General features: G+C 43.8%; 1 protein-coding gene across 3 annotated transcripts; it reads right to left on the minus strand.

Moving 5' to 3' along the window:
* Positions 1 to 639: 639 nt before the first annotated feature.
* LOC121632894 (rac GTPase-activating protein 1-like) lies at positions 640 to 19,505 on the minus strand. 3 transcript variants are annotated; one of them, XM_041974699.1, is made up of 11 exons: positions 19,440 to 19,505; positions 13,114 to 13,228; positions 11,885 to 12,087; positions 10,524 to 10,663; positions 10,382 to 10,454; positions 10,252 to 10,305; positions 9,884 to 9,982; positions 9,183 to 9,345; positions 7,318 to 7,448; positions 7,084 to 7,248; positions 640 to 1,069 (listed from the first exon to the last, which is right to left on the minus strand). In XM_041974699.1, exons 2-10 carry the CDS (start codon positions 13,202 to 13,204, stop codon positions 7,099 to 7,101), a joined length of 1,104 nt encoding a protein of 367 aa, XP_041830633.1. In that variant the 5' UTR covers positions 13,205 to 13,228; positions 19,440 to 19,505; the 3' UTR covers positions 640 to 1,069; positions 7,084 to 7,098. The 3 variants fall into 3 exon arrangements, with proteins under 3 accessions (XP_041830633.1, XP_041830634.1, XP_041830635.1); XM_041974700.1 differs by having other exon boundaries at positions 7,078 to 7,248; XM_041974701.1 differs by lacking the exons at positions 10,382 to 10,454; positions 10,524 to 10,663.
* Positions 19,506 to 20,003: the final 498 nt, after the last annotated feature.

Genomic DNA, 20,003 nt, shown 5'->3' on the forward strand with positions numbered 1-20,003 from the left:
GACAGTTCTTAGAACTGCGTTCTTAGAACCTATCTATCCGAATGCGCCTTTTGTTCTGCAATACTTCAGCAAGTCTTTGCTGGTTACTTGAGCCAGTGTTTTCAGTTCTGACAAATAAGTTTGAGTCTTAGTGTTGCTCACCTGTTCAGCATAAATGTCAGACGAGGAACAGATTTTATAGTTAATTGTTGGATTCTGTGCCACAAATGAATATGGGACTTGTGGTTCTAGTGTGGCAACCGCATCACAATTAGTATAAATTTAACAAGCAGGTGTTAATTAAATTCTGAACCTTTATCAATTATAGTTTGTTCTATTGATTGATCCAGCACTTCATCATCAGCTTAGCGCCAGTGAAGCTATCGACCAACACAGCATGTGGGATTTCAACTTTGAGGGTTTCAAACACTTCCATAGCTGTTCAGTGTTTATTAATCACTGTACAACAAACCTACTGGCTAGCTCGCCACAGTTATCTAGCACTTATCTTAACTTGGACATTGTAGAGAGGGCAATTAAGTTTTCACAATTAAAACTAACTGGAGTAGGCTAGTAGCAGTAGAATGAGGGTTAACGGAAGACCTAAGCTCACTCCAGGAGGTTGTAGACCAGGATAATAAACAACAGACAAAAGCTCTATGCAGATACCCTGATTATTATTAGTGGTAATCAAAGTGCAAAACATTTACAGTGTATGTGGTCATGACTATTGGCAGTTCATTCAACAATGTAAAAAGCACGTGGAAAGACCAAAACCAATAAATGCAAATACATAATCCATGACTTGATCCCAAAACCCTCCCCAGAGGCCAGCAGTATTTCCCCCTTTTTCCAGGAGATGAATAAATGGAGAATTACAGTGTCTGGTTGGAAAAAAAGAATCTATAGGTCCAGTTTGCTATGAGCAACTAAGTTGTGTGATGAAGTTAGGTGAGTGCAGTGGGGGAATGGGCTACGCCATTTAGCTCCTACCACACTGGCAAAGGATCGCTGGATGAATTTGTCTTCCTGGGCTTCGGCTCCCCATCGAGGGCATGGTAGTTCACCAAGGGTGGGAAAAAAAAACAGCCTGTGTGAATACAGGACCAGTAAATTAGCATTCAGTTGCGAACCAAACATATCACATAAAGAACCACAACAAATATTTAAGATTGTCACAGTGCACCATTGACACTATAAATATTACCTTTCATCACAATATCATCGTCAAGGTAGTTACCCTTTGCAGTCATAAAACCAATGGACAACAAAACATCAGAACAGCTAGCAGCCATGTCGGCGGAATGAATGAATGGACTGGCTACCAGTTAGCATCAAACAACACTCACCAATTCAAGGTAATCAAAAAGCACATCCCGCTCGTCTTGAATGATGAATATGGTTAAAAAATCATCTATAAACTAAGTTAAACAAAGTGTAAGGAAATATTTCTACAGATGTGTTCAAGAGGAGATTTAGCTTAATTACAGACCTGTAGCAACCCTTCAAGGAGCTTCCCCCACACCTGCCCAAGTGTGTGCACTGCATCACGAGTTCCCACGAGATGGCGCCAAAATACAGCGAGAATTCAAAGGGGTGCAGAATAGAGAGCAGGCAGCAAAACTACAAACAGGCAGCAAAACTATAACAAAACTGGACTCACTATACACAAAGAAATGTACAATAATCATGTAATGCTATACAAGGACAGTCTCTCTTTAGATAAATCTGCTTACTACTCTGGTGTAATTCAGTCCAATCAACACAACTCCAAAACTCTCTTCTCTCTCCTCACCAGTATTACAAAGCCACCTGACTCTCTTCCCCACCACATGCAATCCACTGACTTCTGTAACTCACAAAACCTCTGACATTCACCAACATCTGGCCTCATGGGGAGCTGCAGTCTCTGGAGTGGACTTTACCGCCTCCTACTCATCCCCCATAACCACATTCTCCAGTTTTATTCTCCCTCCGTCCAAGTCATCTCTGAATTTATCCTCAAATCCAAACCCTCTATCTGTCAGCTCGATCCAATCCCTACAGCTCTTGTTAAAACCTGCCTCTCCTCACTTGCTCCCCTCATCACCAACATTATTGACTCCTCCCTAATCTCTGGAACCGTCCCTCTTGGAGCAGTTTCAATCCGGTTTCCGTCCCCTTTACAGTACTGAAACGGCACTCCTCAAGATCTCCAACGACCTTCTCATAGCTTCAGATTCTGGTTTACTGTCCATTCTCCTTCTTCTTGACCTCACAGCAGCATTTCACACCATCTCTCTCAGCATTCTCCTCGACAAACTGTCATTCATCGGCATCACTAACACCATCTCGGCTGGTTCACTTCTTACCTTTCTGGCCGCACACAATTCATTCGACTGAAATCCCACGAATCAAACTCTTTCCTGTCTCTGCTGATGTGCCCCAGGGCTCATTCCTGGGGCTCTTCCTTTTCATTATCTACATTCTTCCGCTTTCTTTACATTTTTCACAGACATAATATTCATTTTCATTGCTATGCAGACGACAACCAGCTCTACCTCTCTACCAGGGCTGCAAAGATTAGTCGACGTTGTCGACAATAGTCGACAATAAAAATAGTCGACAAGGAATTTAGCAGTCGACTATTGTCAGCAAAAAAACAAAAAAAACAACAAAAAAAAAAAAAACAACAAGAGTGAAACATCGTCTTCTTTTTTTTTTATCTCTGCTGAGAGTTGCACATGTGCAGTCAGCCAGGGGAAAAATATGGAGAGAGGCACGTCGGACTTACTTAACAACCTCATGCAAGATTTCAAAGCTGAAAGTGAAATAAGATCCGTATATAATAATCATGAGATACATAATCCAGTTGGTCGACTAGTCGTTTTAATAGTCGATGACTAATCGACCATCAGAATAGTCATTAGTTGCAGCCCTACTCTCTACCAAACCATCCTCTTCACCCAGCCTGGATATTTTCATTTGAGAAACATTTCTTGCCTCAGCCCCTCTCTCACCCCTCACACCACTGCCATCCTCGTGCACAGCGTTATCACCTCCCGGATTGACTACTGCAACTCATTTCTTTTTGGTCTCCCCAACAAATCCCTCCAGAAACTGCAGCTCCTCTAAAGCTCTGCAGCACATTACATTACACCGACCCCTACTACTCACCACATCAACCCTGTGACGGTTTAGCTCAGGTATGTTATGTATTTATTTATTTTCCTAGAGTGCCAGCCAGGTCTTTCTCCTGACATGAATATTTTCCCTGAGTCTCAATACCTCACAATGGATGAAAAAGCAAAGCAAATGAAAAAGGTAAACCCAACAACAATTCATGAAGAAACTATTCATATATACATAACTGTAAAATAACAAGAAAAAAAAAATCATGTCAATCAATCTGCCCTAAATAGTTTCATTAGTTAATTAAAAAATGTTTCATTAGTTAATTAAAAAAGAAACAAACTCCAAATAATACTTCAGTTCAGTTCTATTCAGGCATTCAGGAAAAAGAAAAGAAAAAGACCATTTCAGTCCAGTCCCAGAATAAATCTGCTCCACCTTTTAGTAAGGGCTAGTTCATTCCAGTTTTATTTTATCCAAACGTTCAACTACTCAAAACTCCACTTCGGGTTTTCTGAACAGTCCCGCGACGTGGCACCAAAACAAGGAAATGTACGAGCGATCCAAAGTTAATCTTTACTCGTCAATGCAAAAGTAAACAGAAGGATGAAAAGAAAAAAACAAACCAAGCTGGGGACACATGACCCCTGTCTTCCAGTCCAGTATCCAGGAGGAATAAGTATTAGGTCCAACCTGCTATGCTTCCTGCTGGCAACTCTGCTCGACGCCACCTTCTTCTGTTCTTCCTTACTCTCCGTGAGACTCCCAGTAATGAGAAAAAGGCTGCACTCCGTGGGCCAGCCTCTGGAGGCCAAAAGAAAATGCTACTGGCTGATTAAGGCACGTGGAACAGGTGAGTTCAATTAAAGAGAAAACATAAATGACATGTGCTGGCAGACAATCAGGCTGTCACAACCCCAATCTTGCAACAACTTCACTGGCTCCCCATAAAACAAAGAATTAACTTCAAAATTCTCCTCATTACATTCATAGTACTCCACAATCTGGCCCCTCCATATATATCTGATCTCCTGCACATTGCTGCTCCTGTCCGTTCACTTCACTCCTCCTCCTCTCTCCAGCTTCATGTCCCCCCTGCCCATCTCATCACTATGGGGAGCCGAGCATTCAGCCGCTCTGCTCTCCATCTCTGCAACTCTCTTCCCCCTAATATCTGTACAATAGACTCTCTTCCTCTCTTCAAATCACATCGCAAAACATACTTCAAAGACCTTCTCAATCCCAGCAACACGTCTTCCGATGAGGAAGCAGAGTCTGGGGTAGCTGGTGTTGGCTCTTCTATCTCTGGGCTGAGGTCGCTGAGGTGGTTAAAAAGCTCCTCGGTGGCAGGGCCCCGGGGATGGATGAGGTCCGCCCAGAGTTCCTTAAGGCTCTGGATGTTGTAGGGCTGTCTTGGCTGACACAGCTTTGCAGCATCGCATGGACATCGGGGACAGTTCCCCTGGACTGGCAGACTGGGGTGGTGGTCCCCCTCTTCAAAAAGAGGGACCAGAGGGTGTGCTACAGTAACTACAAGGGGATCACACTCCTCAGCCTCCATGGTAAGGTCTATTCAGGAGTGCTGGAGAGGAGGGTCCGTGGCACAGTCAGACCTCGGATTGAGGAGGAGCAGTCTGGTTTTCGTCATGGTCATGGAACAGTGGACCAGCTCTGCACTCTCTTCAGGATCTTGGAGGGGGCATGGGAATTTGCTCAACCAGTCTACATGGGCATTCAACCGTGTCCCCTGGAGACTCCTGTGGGGGTACTTCGGGAGTATGGAGTGCCGGACCCCCTTGTGCGAGCTATATGACCGGTGTCAGAGCTTGGTCCGCATCGCCGGCAGTATATCAGAATCAGAGAGCAGGGCATTACAGTAGTCAATACGACTGGTGATAAAAGCATGCATCAGCATCTCCGTGTTGGCCCGAGAGAGAATGGGGCGGACTCTGGCTATGTTTAGGTGATAAAATCCTATTTTAGTAACATGTTTAATATGTGGATAAAAACCAAGCTCAGAGTCAAAAATAACGCCAAGGTTTTTTACTTGTGATGAAGGATTTAATGCAAATGCCTGTAATTTAGCTAAGAGTTTCTCTCTCTGAGCCTCTGGCCCAATGAATAAAATGTCAGTCTTGTCCGGGTTAAGCTGTAAGAAGTTTTCTGCCATCCAGGATTTGATATCTAAAATACAGTTGAAAAGGGCATCCATTGGTCTTGTGTCATCAGGAGACATGTAGATGTGATGTGGACTCTGCATCGGTCTCTTCTCTTCGGACTCTTCTTACAGAATATTTCTGTTCTACTGGATCTTAGTGCCGCCTTTGATACATTAGATCACCAAATTTTATTAGACAGACTCAGAAGTCTGGTGGGCCTCTCAGGTACTGTTCTTAAATGGCTTTACTCCTATCTCACAGGTCAACAGTTTTCTGTAAGTATGGGTGCATGCTCCTCTGGAATCCATGAAATCAAACGTGAGGTTCCCCAAGGATCAGACTAGTTTCTTTCCACTCAGACCAGCAGCTATGTTCTGCCCAGTGTGATCTGGAAAAATCAAGTCTGGAGACATTTCGTTTTCATGTAGAAATCTGCATCAATAAAATGTAGTGCAACATTTATATACGGCTCTATGGTGTGGCTTGACCACAGGTCTGTAGCGGTGGCAAAACATTGGACTGTAGCCATGTCCTTCACACGATCCTCACCACACTCATGATCCAGGGCAGGAGAGACACTCCACTAACATGGAGACCAGATGGCCGTGATGCTGTTTGTCCAAAGTGGTGATGAGGTTCTTAAATCCGGGTTGTTCACTGTGTTTAATGAGAAAACGTCTGTTTGTTTCTATCGTTTGTCCCTCTGTGTCCCTGGGGGCTGCTGGATTATTTAGTTGCGATGCACACGTTGCCCCCGTGTGCACGTCTGTGTGAACGAGCGCAACATTTCACATGCACGAATGTCGACCTGTCGCTTGGCTGGAGGAGGACAGCGATTTCCGCCTCATCACGCAAGTTCCATAGAAAATGATGAAGAAGCGACGTTGCCTCCGTGTGTCCAGCCCTTAACTGGCGAGGTGTTTGCAATTTGCGCTGAATAAAACCAAAGCGGTCAGGGTTATGGGAGGAGTCTGCAGCAGTGGGAGGAGTCTGCAGCAGAGCGCTGCCAGTGGTGCTCGATTTGCAACTGAAAACAGCACAAGAGGAAACTGAGAAGGACAAAAATAATCAGACCATCTCATTTTTATGATCGTTGAAAACCCAGACCGTAATTGTGATTAAAATTCGATTAACCGCCCAGCCCTAGTGTGTGTATATATATATATATATATATATATATACACACACACACACACACACACACACACACACTCCTTCTCAGTGTGAGAAATCTGGGTGTCCTTTTCTACTCTGGGCTGGATTTTATTCCACACATTAGAAATGTCAGACAGGATTTTACCATCTTAAAGACATCGCCAGAGTTCACCCATTCCTCTCTCTGCCAGCACCGAAGTGCTTTTATTTCTAGTAGAATAGATTAATGTAACACCTGCTCTATGCTTTGGGTGTGTGTGTAACTGCTGAGAATCATATATACTCTCTCCAGAGTTATTGAACCTGTAGCTTTATTAACACTTTAAATAAACACTTAGTGAAAAGTCACACTGTGTCCGAGTGTATTTGCTCCTTATCTGATTAACCTTTCCACTAGGTTCAAATTTAAGAGTAAAATTAACTCAGAATTGAGTAAAAAAATAAAACTGGTCAACATTGCAGCTGCAAAACTTGCTCTGTAGTTGAGACCTCTTTCAGTCCTGGGCCACATGAAAACCTGATCCAGAGCATTTAAACCAAGTGAGGAGCACCATAAGTCATCGGTTCCTAAAATCACATCCTGATCTGGAGTTGAATCTGGACTTTCATCCTGTCTCCAGAAAAAAGCGAACACTTGTTCCCAATGAAGAATGAGGTGAGATCTGTCACCCACCGGTACCTTCTGAGCTGGACTTCATGCCATTGCACTGGAGGGCGAGCAGCCGTTTGTCAGCCTCTGTTTGCAGTCCAGATGAGCGACTAAGCGACAGTTTCTGCACTTCACCACCACCTTCCCGAAGCGGATCCTCTTCCCACACGGTGCGCACGTCTCCGGCCGGATCACCTGGGAGGAGGTGACACGTTTGGTTGGAGTGCAGGTGAGACCTGAAGGCAAGTCTCAGTGACTTCCTACCGTTTTAGAAAGAAAGACGTGTTTGAGGATTTTCTGAATACTGCTGCTGTAAACATTGCCATCCAGTGGTGGGGCTTTAGGTTGTGGTTCCACCACCATGTTGTCACAGGGAAACCAGATGGAGGTCTGGTCTGAGGAACAGACAGGGACAGTCAGGCAAGCAGGCCAGCCGATCAATCAATCAACCTTTATTTATATAGCACCTTCTCATACCCCAGGGTACCCAAAGTGCAGTACAGATAAAGTAACGATATGTTTTTTTAGCCACTAGTCCATTAGTCACTCCTCGAGTGACTAGTGGAATCCTAGGGACTGCTAACCTCAACTAAATTTCTGACCTCAGAGCCCTACCAGGACGGTGGTGGTGCAGAAGCTCGGACAGATAAAGAGGAGCTAGACCATGTAAACATTTAAAAAGTCAAAAGTAACACTTTAAAAGAAATTCTAAAAGTGACAGGCAGCCAGTGAATAAATCGCAGCACTGACATAATGTGGTTCATCTCAGTTCTACTCTTCAGCAGGTCTGCGGTTCCAAACATAAACACATTTATTCCCCAACATCCTTCAGCTTCCAGCCGTCCAGCAAAATCCAGAATTCTGGACTGGATCAGGTCCAGGACTTGCCTCAGCTCTGTCATTCCAACATCTTCAGAACCAGGACAATGAACCCGGATTGGGGAAGGATGGTTTGGAAGACATCCTCTGAGCTACCATGGCTAATGTCCAAGCAGAACCAGGAGCAGCTCAGACAGAACCACATGGTTCTCATACTGCCCCCATGTGGCAGAAAACTGCTACAACACAGCGTAGAGAAGCTGTTCAATAGGCCGGTGGAGGGCTCAATCCCAAACCGCCCTCACACATTAAACCTCCGTGTGAGCGTTTTCGGAGGCTTCGCCATATTAATGGCCGTCCCAAACCAGGTAGAGGAGGGCGAGTGGACCGTTCAGCCCTCAGAGAGCGAGTCTGCAATGCAAAGGTGAAACGAGGAAACAGCCATCAGGTATGGGTTCTGCATGTTTGTCCCACTGACAGAAAATCACAAAGGTTTAGGAAGATAAGACTAAGCTAGACAATCTCACTATGCTGACATTTGATTGGATGGAAGCACACTTACCAGCATTTATTAATGAGTTTGGTTGGAAATGTCCGGTGGTGGAGGGGTGTGAAGCATAATGTAACTCCTGTCACTCTAATGGCTGCTGAATTTATGATGCTTCAGGGTTGGTGGGAACAACCAGGCAGCTGCTAAGGCTCCACAATTTATACCATGGCCTTTTTACAAAAAAAATAATTAATTCAGGGCATCATTGTGTTGCCATGGCAATGAATGGTTTCCCGTTCTGGCCCATCTTATTATGCCCTCCCCCTCCATAGCTGCCAGTGTGACTTCATTGGGAGGGACACTCTGTAGAGAAGGGGTAGCGTGTAGCGGCGGTTTGGGATTTAAGCAAATCAGAGCAAAGCCAGGATTCATCTCTGTACCAGAAAACCGGATCCTCAGACCCAGCCCACACAGATTTGCCCCACATAGATCACCACACAGATCTGCACCTCACAGATCTGCATCACAAAGATCTTTTCCGCACAGATCTGCACTGCACAGATCTGCTCCTCATAGATCACCACATAGATCTGCACCACCCCAAACAGATCGGTTACCTTCAGATGTAATGGGAAATCAGAAAAAGGATTTCAGCTCATGTTCAGATTCATGAGGATCAGATGTGCAATCAGGTCATAGCCAACAGACCACATTCTGGTGTCCCGTAATCCAGAACAAGACGAAAAGAGGAATAACAAACGACTTTTAATAGAACCTCAGAGTCTGTAATCAAAGAGAGGACAGCTGTTCAACACCTCACCTCCTGCTGGTGTTCCTCTTGGACCTCCCCCTGAAATAGCATCTTCCTGGGTGATGTTGTGAGCTGGCTTGTCCAGATGCTCCTGGGTTATTCCCAGCACTGTGTGGATCTGACTGAAGGTATCTGGTGTTGTCACAACAGCCTTAACAACGGTCTCCACTTCCTGAGATGAATGAACAAAGCTCAGAGATTCCCTGAGGCTTCAGGACCATCATCTAGGTTTAGTTCACGGCTCAGATCCTCTACCTGAAACTGTGCCAATGGGTCTACAGTTTAATGGTCCAACAGTCCCAGAACCCACAATCTAATGGTCCGACAGTCCCAGAACCCGCAGTCAAATGGTCCAACAGTCCCAGAACCCGCAGTCTAATGGTCCGACAGTCCCAGAACCCGCAGTCTAATGGTCCGACATTCCCAGAACCCGCAGTCTAATGGTCCGACAGTCCCAGAACCCGCAGTCTAATGGTCCGACAGTCCCAGAACCCGCAGTCTAATGGTCCGACATTCCCAGAACCCGCAGTCTAATGGTCCGACAGTCCCAGAACCCGCATTCTAATGGTCCAACAGTGTCAGAACCCGTAGTTTAATGGTCCAACAGTGTCAGAACTAAGAGTTCAATGGTCAGGTTCTCTCTAAGACTGCTCAACATCAAAATCAAATCAAATCGCTCAAAATCAAAGAAAATCGTATGTTTTCTTTACCTGCTCTACAGTTTTTCTCTCCAGCAGCTCTGCAGACACGTTCCCACCTCTGCTTCGCTTCCCAAGCAGACTCCCGGCAGCTGGGTCCATTGAAGACCGCTGCAAAGAGTTAATGGGTCAACAGAACCAAACAAAAGAACAAACAGTCCAGCAGAAAGACAAGAGAGAGAAAAAATCTCAGTCTCTGCTGATGGTGAACCCCAAATAAACTCAAAGAACCACAACTATCATTGATTTTCACTCAACTTTTCTATAAATATCTGAGATCAGTTTATTAATCTCTAAACTCCTGCAGCCGAGATATTTTACACTAAGTGGACTTTTCCAGATGGATTTCCTGGATTCATCCAGCTGTAAACCCGACTCACCCTCCTCTCTCTGGCTCGAGACCTCAACGGCTTGATCATAGCCGTGTCCAAATCCTGCAAAAAATATTCAGAGATGGTCAACAAGTCAGGTTGCAGCTGTTAAACCAACAGAACCAGACACGTTTTGTACCACTTCATCATCTGTGCGGTCGTAGCTGATGTCCGAGTGAGACAGAAAGGACGATTCGTCAATGACAGTCAGCCTGAGAGGGGTTAGATGAGAGTCAGTCATCTTTAACCTTTAGCTGTCACATCATTGGCTTGCATCTCACCTTTTGCTGCTTCTCTGCAGCGTCACGTTTGTTCCTTTGTGATCAAATATGGCTAAAATAGATTTCTGCTCATCGTTCAGGCAGGCGCTGGATTTACTGTCGTGGACCAGGATGTCGCACATCAGATGCATCTGCCTCTGCTGCACAAAGAGAAAATCTTCTTCAGCAGGATGCGTGGAATGCTTTTATAGCAGAGCATTTCCAATAAAAACCAGCAGTAGCTGGCCTCTGAGTCTCATAATCCACCAACCAGAACCTCAAACTGGAAGAAGATCTGCACAACCTCATTGAATAGGAAGGAAGAGCAGCTGCTCTGTGCATCATGGGAGGTCAGCAGCAGTCTGAGTTTCCTCTGGGAATGCTCTGCCTCTTGTCCTGGTAGTGCTGCACTTTATGGGGCAGTGGTAGCCTTGTGGTTACAGAGGTGGGCTTGGGTCTGGAAAACCTGGGTTCAAGACCCCCTGGCTGGCAACTAAGATAAATCACTGTGGGCCCCTGAGCAAGGCCCTAAACCAGGCGTGGCCAACGTCGGTCCTCGAGCACCACAATCCTGCAGGTTTTCCATGCATCCCTGCACCAACACACCTGACTCAAACTAATGAGTCATTATGCAAATCCTTATAGGCTGTTGGATCCATTTAATTTGAGTCAGGTGTGTTGTTGCAGGGATGCATGGAAAACCTGCAGGATTGTGGCTCTTGAGGACCGACATTGGCCACCCCTGCCCTAAACCCCCAACTGCTCCCTGGGTGCTGGAGTCTGGCAGCCCGCTGCTGCTAGCAACTAGGATGGGTTAAATGCAGAGAAAGAATTTCCCAGCTGTCCTTTGCTGGGACTCACATCTGCAAAAAACCGACAGATCAGCTGTTAAACTGACGGATCAGCTGCTACACCGACGAATCAGCTGTGAAACCGACAGATCAGCTGTTAAACCAATGGATCAGCTGCTACACTGATGGATCAGCTGTTAAAATAAAAGATCAACTGCTACAAATACGGGTCAGCTGCTACACAGACGAACAGCTGTTAAAATAAAGGACCAGCTGCCACACCGACGGATCACCTATTAAACTAAAGGATCAGCTGCTACACCAACAGATCAGTAGCTTCACCGACGGATCAACTGCTACACCAACAGATCAGTAGCTTCACCGACGGATCAGCTGCTACACCGACAGATCAGTAGCTACACCGACGGATCAGCTGCTACACAAATGGATCAGCTGCTGCACCGACGGGTCAGCTGGTACACCGACGGGTCAGCTGGTACACAAATGGATCAGCTGCTACACTGATTGATCAGCTGTTAAACTAAAGGATCAGCTGCTACACCGAGCCATGAGCCTGATGTTGGGTCTTACCAGGTAGTGGTAGTCGGCCTCCACCTTGAGTCGTCTCTTCATTTCCACGTCCAGCTGGTTGCGAGTGTGCTTCAGTTTGACCTCCAGAGCAGCTTTGGCCACGTCCGACTTTACCAGCAGCTCCTTGAACTTCTTCAGCTCCAGCTTGGTCTGCAGCCACTTATTCCTCACCTCCTCCAGGTTCTGCACCACCTTCATCATCTCTGAAACAAAGAGGATTAAGGTCACTCTGGACTATGGACATGTCACCTCTTCATGGCTCTGCCTGCTCAGGCTTAGGACAATTCAAAGTGCTTTACATAAAACAAAGACATTACAGATATTTAGAATAGTAAAAGGCATCAACACATAATCACAATAAAATAATAAATTACATTAAAATGATTAAAAGCAAGATAAGTTAAAAAAAGTTACCGTGCAGATTTCATGCATAGGTGCATGAGAAAAGAAATGTTTTTAACCTGGATTTAAAAATGTCTACATTTGGTGAAAGTTTAATCTCCACTGGCAATTTGTTCCACTTGTTTGCAGCTTAACAGCTAAATGCTGCTTCTCCATGTTTAGTCTGGACCCTGGTCTGGACTCTGGTCTGGACTCTGGTCTGGACTAGTTGACCAGAGTCTTTGGATCTAAGAGCTCTGCTAGGTTTATATTCTCTGAACATATCACAGATGTATTCTGGGCCTAAACCATTCTGGGATGTAAACAATCAGAAGGGTTTAAAATCTATTCTGTGACTGACTGGAAGCCAGTGTAAAGATTTCAAAACTGGTGTGATGTGTGCAGATCTCCTAGCTTAGAAGGATCAGAACTCCTGGACAGAAAAACAGAGACCTGGTTCCGGTCCAGTCCAAACCTAGAAACATGTCAGGGTTAATCAAAGATGGTGGGAGACACCGGACAGAACCGAGGAGAACTGGACCTCGGTTGTGAAGTTCAGATGATCAATTCTTCATCTGATCAGAGTTTTGCTATGATTATTGATCACATCATCTCAGACTGGTCCACAACTGGACCAGCATGATCCAGATGCAAGGAACTCTGGGAATTATAGTCAACAGTTTGGACCATTTTCCCATTAATCCCAGTCCAAACATTTAACTGGTAGTGTTTCTGTCAGCAAGGATGCTTCAGTGTTTCCCAAAGGAGAAACCAGGTCATTCCGGGTCATCTCACTCAGTGAAGATGGTTCTGGAGGAAACTGGACCGGACCTTTAAATGAAACTGACCCAGCTCAGTCCTCATGTTGCTTTCCTCCATGTTGATCCTCTGCTGGTACAGAGACAGGATGTCCTCCATGAGGACTCGGGACTCCTCCATCCCAACCACACTGGCCCCGCCCACCTGCAGGGAGGACACAGGTGATGAGGGGGAGACAGGAAGAGAAGACAGGAGGAAGAGACATAAAGAGGAGGAGGAGACATGAGGAGAAATGAAAAGGAGTGAGACAGGAGCAGGAAACATGAGGAGACATGAAGAGGAGACATGAGGAGGAAATATGAAAAGGAGAGATGAAAAGTAAAATGAGACAGGAGGAGGAAACATGAGAAGGAAACAGGAGGAGAAAACATGAGGAGAGATGAAAAGGAGAATTAGACATGAGGAGGAGACATGAGGAGGTGAGATGAAAAGAAGACATGAAAAGTAAAATGAGACAGGAGGAGGAAACATGGTGAGGAGAGAGGAGGAGAAAACATGAAAAGGAGACATGAGGAGAAAGGAGGACGAGACCTGAAGAGGAGAAAAGATGAGGAGGAGACAGGAGGAGAAAATTGTTCTGGTCTGGTTCTGACATATTTGGGAATATCATCTTATCTCTGGGAAGATGTGGGTTAGTCACATGACTCAGCAGAAAAAGCTGCAGAGTCATTTTAACTTTCTTCTTCCACCTGATTAACATCAAGTCTTCACAAACTACTTCTTTCTGTTCTGTTACGTCATTTATTTTACACAACTATAATAATCAATGCGATAAATTAATCATAGAAAAAATGCAATTAGACATTACAAAATCAAAATGGTAAAATTATTGATCAGAATCAGCTTTATACACCAAGTATAAGTAAGCCTACGACCCATGAAGTATGTGTCCCAACTCCTGCCCTTCCCCCTGCTCTTCCTGTCCAGTAAGGTGAAGTCCACGTCTCCGTTGGAAGGGATCCATGGCTGAATCACCAACCTTGGCACAGCTGGACTGATGCTTATTCCAGGTGCTACCAGTTCAGCTGCTCTTTGCAACATCTGTCCATCCAAAGCTCTCATTTCTCTTCTTCTCCACATCCCAGCATGGCGGCCACGTGGCCTGGGTGGGTGGTCTTGTGTTTAAAGCCAGCTGCAGTCGTCTGCCTCTCACTTCAGCTCTTAATGCTGCTGCTGCTGGAATTGATCTAACTGCACCTGAGATCAACCGTAGCGCCTGAATCTGAATGTTATCTAGTTTTTATAGAAGTGACAGCAGTGGATCCGTACACTACACACCCATCATCTACCCTACCCTTTGACCAGGACCGCTTCCGCAGCCCAGCGTCTTCCAAACAAACAGCTCATTACATTAAGCACAATCTGCTAAATGTGGTCTGTCCAAGGAAGTTTTCATCCAACAATACACCCAAAACCTGGAAGCGCTCCACTCTTTCAACCACCTGGTTATATAATCTAAGTTTCAGTTCAGGCCTTCTTATAAACAAAAATAGTTTTTGTTTTCTCTCTGGAAAAATTAAAACTCCCTCTGTAAGAGCATTCTTCCACTTTCTGAACACAACTTTTCTGCTATAAACTCTTCATTTCTCCCACGTTCCCAAACTGCACATCATGTGTGGACCCGTCTTCACGTCTGCAGCTTCCTTCCAGCTTCATGGCCGCTTCCGCCTGCTCCCCACCTCTGTGAACACTATCATATCCTCTGATAAAGCCCAGTGTTGGTTTCAAGCATGTTTCCTGAATACAGATAGGTCATTAATGAAGGCTTTGGATTCTACACCGTTAGCAATCAGACTTCTAGCATCCACTATAAACCCTCGGAGAGATCTGGTGGAACCAACCAGCATCTTGTTGCAAACACGGCAGCAAGACATAAGACTCATTTTGTGCAGGTATAATCATAAAACACAGCTGCCCGGAGTAACAACACGTAAGAAAAGCAGGTCTTCAAAGTACCAACGGAAACTTCAAAATAAAACAGGAACCAACTCAACTACAAAAAAAAAAGATAAGACAGAGGGAATTTCACAGTAATAATAATTTCTCTACACCTGTGTGCCTTGGCAGACTGGCTTTTGGTCTTTTAGGAGGCGGTGTGGCTCAGTGGGTAGAGTGGTTGTCTTGTAGCCTGAGGGTTGCTGGTTTGATCCTCGGCCTGTCGAGCTCATGTCAAGATGTCTCTGAGTAAGACACCAAACCCCAAACTGCTCCTGATAGGTCGTGGTTAGCGCCTTGCATGCAGCTTCAGATTCTTATTGGTATTGTCCGAATATGAATGGAACTGAGACAGCTCTGTTTCTGAACCTGACCTACGTAGGATGTCATCAACATGCCTGGCCCACCATATAAAGGGGTTCACATACGTATGGAGGTCAGAATACACAAAACTGTCTTCTCATGTTTCCCATTTAAACTTGAACCGAGCTGACTGACAAACATTTTACCCATTTGTCCTGATGAAGGCGTTTAGGCTGAAACGCGTTGGCATGGACATGTTTTTATTAGAGTAGCCAGGACAGAAAACAGCTTTTTATTCTTCATCTCCCCGAAACGCCTCAGACGTCTTCGTCAGTGTTAAACATCAGTCACATTTTCCACCGAACCTCCAGTCTGACTGAACTGATTCTACCATGGTTCTTACAAGATGCATCCATCCGTCATTTATCCATCCGTCATCCATCCATCTGTCAATTATCCATCCGTCATCCATCCATCAATTATCCATCCATCGATCCATCCATCATCCATCATCCATCCATCCATCCATCCGTCAATTTCTATCTCTCATCCATCCATCCGTCAATAATCCATCCGTCATCCATCCATCCGTCCGTCATCCATCCATCCATCTATCCGTCATCCATCCATCCATCCATCCGTCAATTATCCATCCGTCATCCATCCATCTGTCAATTATCCATCCATCCTTTATCCATCTGTCAATTATCCATCCGCCATCCATCCATCCATCCGTCAATTATCCATCCATCCATTATCCATCCGTCATCCATCCGTCCATCATCCCATATATTATCCATCCTCCATTCACCCATCTACACTGTAAACCCGAACAGTAAACCTCACTCATAGAGGTTACGGACATTACAATCAAAAACTGTTACCAAGTTGAACCAACTTAAAACTTTAATACTCTCTGAACAATTGATGCAGTTATACTTATGTATGACCCAGGGTTTGTGAGTAAACACTGGTTCTATAATGACATTTATTAAGGTTTTTTTTAAAATAACAGTCACTTACGTCACTTGTGTCAAGATGTTGCTGCTCTAACGACGTCAACAGAAAATAATCAGTTCAACATGGCTGCCAATGTGTAGCGACGGGAGACTACACATCTAATTTGTAAGTCAACTAATAACTCATTGTTTTATGCTCAGCGTTAATGTGTCAGTAAAGTGGTGAAAAAATGTGAGTTTTTGACCAAGCTCTTTTTACGTTTCTTACAGGCCTGCAAACCTTGGTCAGTCTAGTTTGGTCGAGCTCATTTTTACAAATTTTCCTGTCCGTTTAATGGTGTTAACTGTCAGGACAAGACTGTTAAAAAGTTAAAGTTAACTTTCTTTGGTTAGTAACATGCCTGTCAAACTTTACGAAATGTAGCTAAGCGGGATAACAGGCCTTCTTCAGGAGCCAAGCAGGAATTTAAAACTCGGAAATACAATATTTTGTTGAGTTGTATCGTATTTGGTCCAGACTGAAATATTTTTTATGTTTTTAATTTGGAACAAGAACCTTAAATGTAGGAAAACTAAATTTCAAATATCCAATTGTATGTATGACAAATGTATAACAAATACCACTATAACAGAACAAATTAGATATTTCTCAAATTAAAGATCCCCTATTTGTTAATATGCTAAATTCTTGGTGTTTTGGCGTTTTGTAGGTTTGTGCTGAGTTCCATCGTATAACAAATGTGAATCTGCAAAACCAGTTCGACCCGTCTCATGACTCCGTCAGAAGGCAGCACGTAGGCAGGACTTCAGATGCACTACGAGATATGAAGGTCATGATTGCCAGGTGAGTTATAAACAGCTGCAGCAAAACCAAATTCTGACTTTAAATTTTTCAATACAAAGTTAAACCTGTTAATAAAGGCCACTCTCATCAATGACCTGAAGGGATCCAAAACAGTCCTTCAACAAGCTTGCTTGCTGTGAGGCTGCTGTCCATCTGTTGCCCACATAAAGGTTACAGCTTTTTCTCATAACAGAGAACATCATACACTTAGCTTGCAGTTTTAAACCTAAACCTAAATTTTTCATGGCTGTGCTATAAAACTCCAAACATTGTCAGTTGGAAAGTTTAATCTGATGTTTGTATTTTAACACAGATACATATTAAACTTAGTCATTAAAAGTAATGTTTACCCTGGCTACCAAGATAAAAAAATAATGCAGAATTGACTGCTGTGATATTTGAATAGCAATTATATGCTCCCCAGGAATGTAAACCTTAGTAGTTATATGACCTCTTATCCTGACTCCTGCCGGAAGAACAAGATGCTAACATCAAACACAAAGCAGCTCTTCGTACCTTCCGATCTTTCTGCGTGAGGACGACCACAGATTTTTTAAGACTTGGAATGTAAGTATTATTTGTTCAGAACTTTAAAAAATTTAGAAATGACTTACCTATTACATTAAAGGTCTTGCAGGGTTTTTACTTCTCCCCAAGTTAACTTAACTGATTTCTAATATTTTCTTTTCCAGGTGGCTGAATCAGATGAGCCAGATGTTAGCGTCGCTCCTCTAACCGTGGTTACCGACAGCACTGCTGAGCCCAGTCCAGGGAATTTCAGCCCTTCAAGTCTTGCTGTCATCGTAGAAGACGACTTGGTTATCAGTGACATTCCCAGGTTGGCTGATGCATTTCCATTATTGTTCGGCTTGATGTATGTCCTGCATTTGGAACTAGCCCACAAAACACATTTACCTTCATCCAGAAGATGTTGGTGGGCTAGATGATGGTAAACCGCTGAAACCTTGCTAACATGCTCTCATAAATGATTTATTACTGAACGAGTAGTCCATATTTTTGGTTATGTTTGCCATTATGCCATTTAGAAATTTAAGCACCGTAATGTTTGTAATTTAGGTCATTTTCCCAAACAACATATACAGAGAATACTTCCATTTTTTATGTTTATACTTTTGAACATTTGATGTCTAATAAGTCATTTTAATATTTGAACACTCTGATATGTGCTTTGTTGGGACTTGATGATGGAAAACTACATTTCCAACATTTTCTCCAAAAATGATTTGTTACTGAAAAGTCCGAATTATGTCTTTCAAATAGGTTGACAAATACCAGAATGTTGGATATTGTCAATGTCATGTTTTCACATTTCAACATTTTCTTCTTCGTTTGAAGCACTTTAATTGTCAGAATGTGTGTTTCTCTCCCCAATAACATCTAATCTACCTCGATTGTGTTTGCACTTTTCAAGTTTCATAATCTGAAGTACTGTGAAGCGTGCCTGGTTTAAACACAAATCTTTGATTGTTTCAGCATTCATGTTAATATGTTCAGAATAAAGATGAAATAAAAATAAATTTGCAGTTCAAGTTCTCTTTTTGAGTCATTTCAACATAAATAATGAAAAGAAAAAGCTCTTTAATTACTCATAAAATTACATTTTATGAGTTGAGGTTTTTAAATAACATTCTGTTGCATGAAATTTATTATTTATGAAGGACATAAAAACATTAATAAAAATTAGTTTTTAAAAATGTAAAGTATACCTAAACAATTCAAGTTTAAAACTTTCAACTTTTAAGTTGAACACACATTTTTTATAGTTTTTGTTTACTTAAAAAAGATTATTTTGATCAATTTTATTAGGTAATCAGTTGCCACATAAGTTTTGAAAAAAAAACAGTTCGGAAAACACATCCTCTAAAGTTAACCCTCTGTGGTGCCGAGGGGCCGAACAGCCCCGGCAAGCTACCCAGCCTCTCACCGCTGGCAGGTCGTTGCACCTCCACCTGTTAACAGGAGCGTTTCCAAGTGCTCCTCCAGTGGGACCTTCTTCCTGTCAGGCTTATTTTTCCTGTTTTACACCATCAGAAACTTCAGCCATGCCCACCTCACCGAGGGCTGAGTTGAACATGTTCATCCTCTTTCCGAAAACCAAGAATTATTTTTATTTCTTCCTGCGCGCACCGGAGCTGCCATCATCCAGGAAGCTTTCACTGCGTCCAGTCACCAGATTCCATGTCACCACCATCCCCAACTCCCCTGGCCGCGACCCGTCCCAGTCCCGAACCAGTTTAATGCCGGTCCACCACCACGCGCCACCCATAAACTTCCAACCCGGTAGAAAACTTACCTGGAATCACGAGGACGCGCTGAGAGCCGCCGGGAGTTTCTGAAACTCCATGACCAACAACCTGATGATCATCAGCTGTGCGCTACGCCCACGTGGTTGATGACGTCATTAATACAAAATACCGTTTATTTATTTATTTATTTTTGTCGTTTCATGTTTTGTTGTAATTTAAATTAAAAAGACTCAGGGCTGAATTCTCATTAGTCTCAGATTTATGGATCAACAAGTCCAGGTCCACAGTTCACTGGAATTTCCAAAACCTTCCCACCAGGTTCCTAATGAAACATTTTAGGTTCAGGAATAAATGAGGAACCGGGAGGAAAAGGGGAGGAGAAGCTGCCTCATTTACAGATTCATTCCAGTGGAAAGAGATTTCATTTGCTGGTCTCTAAACTTCTAGTCAACTCAAAACCCACGACCTGTCCTCTTGATCCTGTTCCCTCTGACATCCTGCAGAGCATTTTACCTACAATCAAACCTGCAGTAACCCATATTATCACCTCCTCTCTTAAATCCGGTGTCTTTCCCTCTGCCTTCAAGCAAGCTCGGGTTCCCCGCTGCTGA

The sequence above is a fragment of the Melanotaenia boesemani genome, chromosome 21, assembly GCF_017639745.1.
Source record: "Melanotaenia boesemani isolate fMelBoe1 chromosome 21, fMelBoe1.pri, whole genome shotgun sequence".
Classification (NCBI taxonomy): Eukaryota; Metazoa; Chordata; class Actinopteri; order Atheriniformes; family Melanotaeniidae; genus Melanotaenia; species Melanotaenia boesemani.

What these genes read in the sequence shown, in the direction of transcription:
- LOC121632894 (XM_041974699.1), bottom strand. Translation starts at nt 13,204, where the DNA reads ATGGAGGAGTCCCGAGTCCTCATGGAGGACATCCTGTCTCTGTACCAG. An exon ending in AGGCCGACTACCACTACCTG is followed by an intron (nt 10,664 to 11,884) that starts GTAAGACCCAAC and finishes CTCTTTGTGCAG; the next exon opens with CAGAGGCAGATGCATCTGAT. An exon ending in AAGAGGAACACCAGCAGGAG is followed by an intron (nt 7,449 to 9,182) that starts GTGAGGTGTTGA and finishes TCTGTTCCTCAG; the next exon opens with ACCAGACCTCCATCTGGTTT.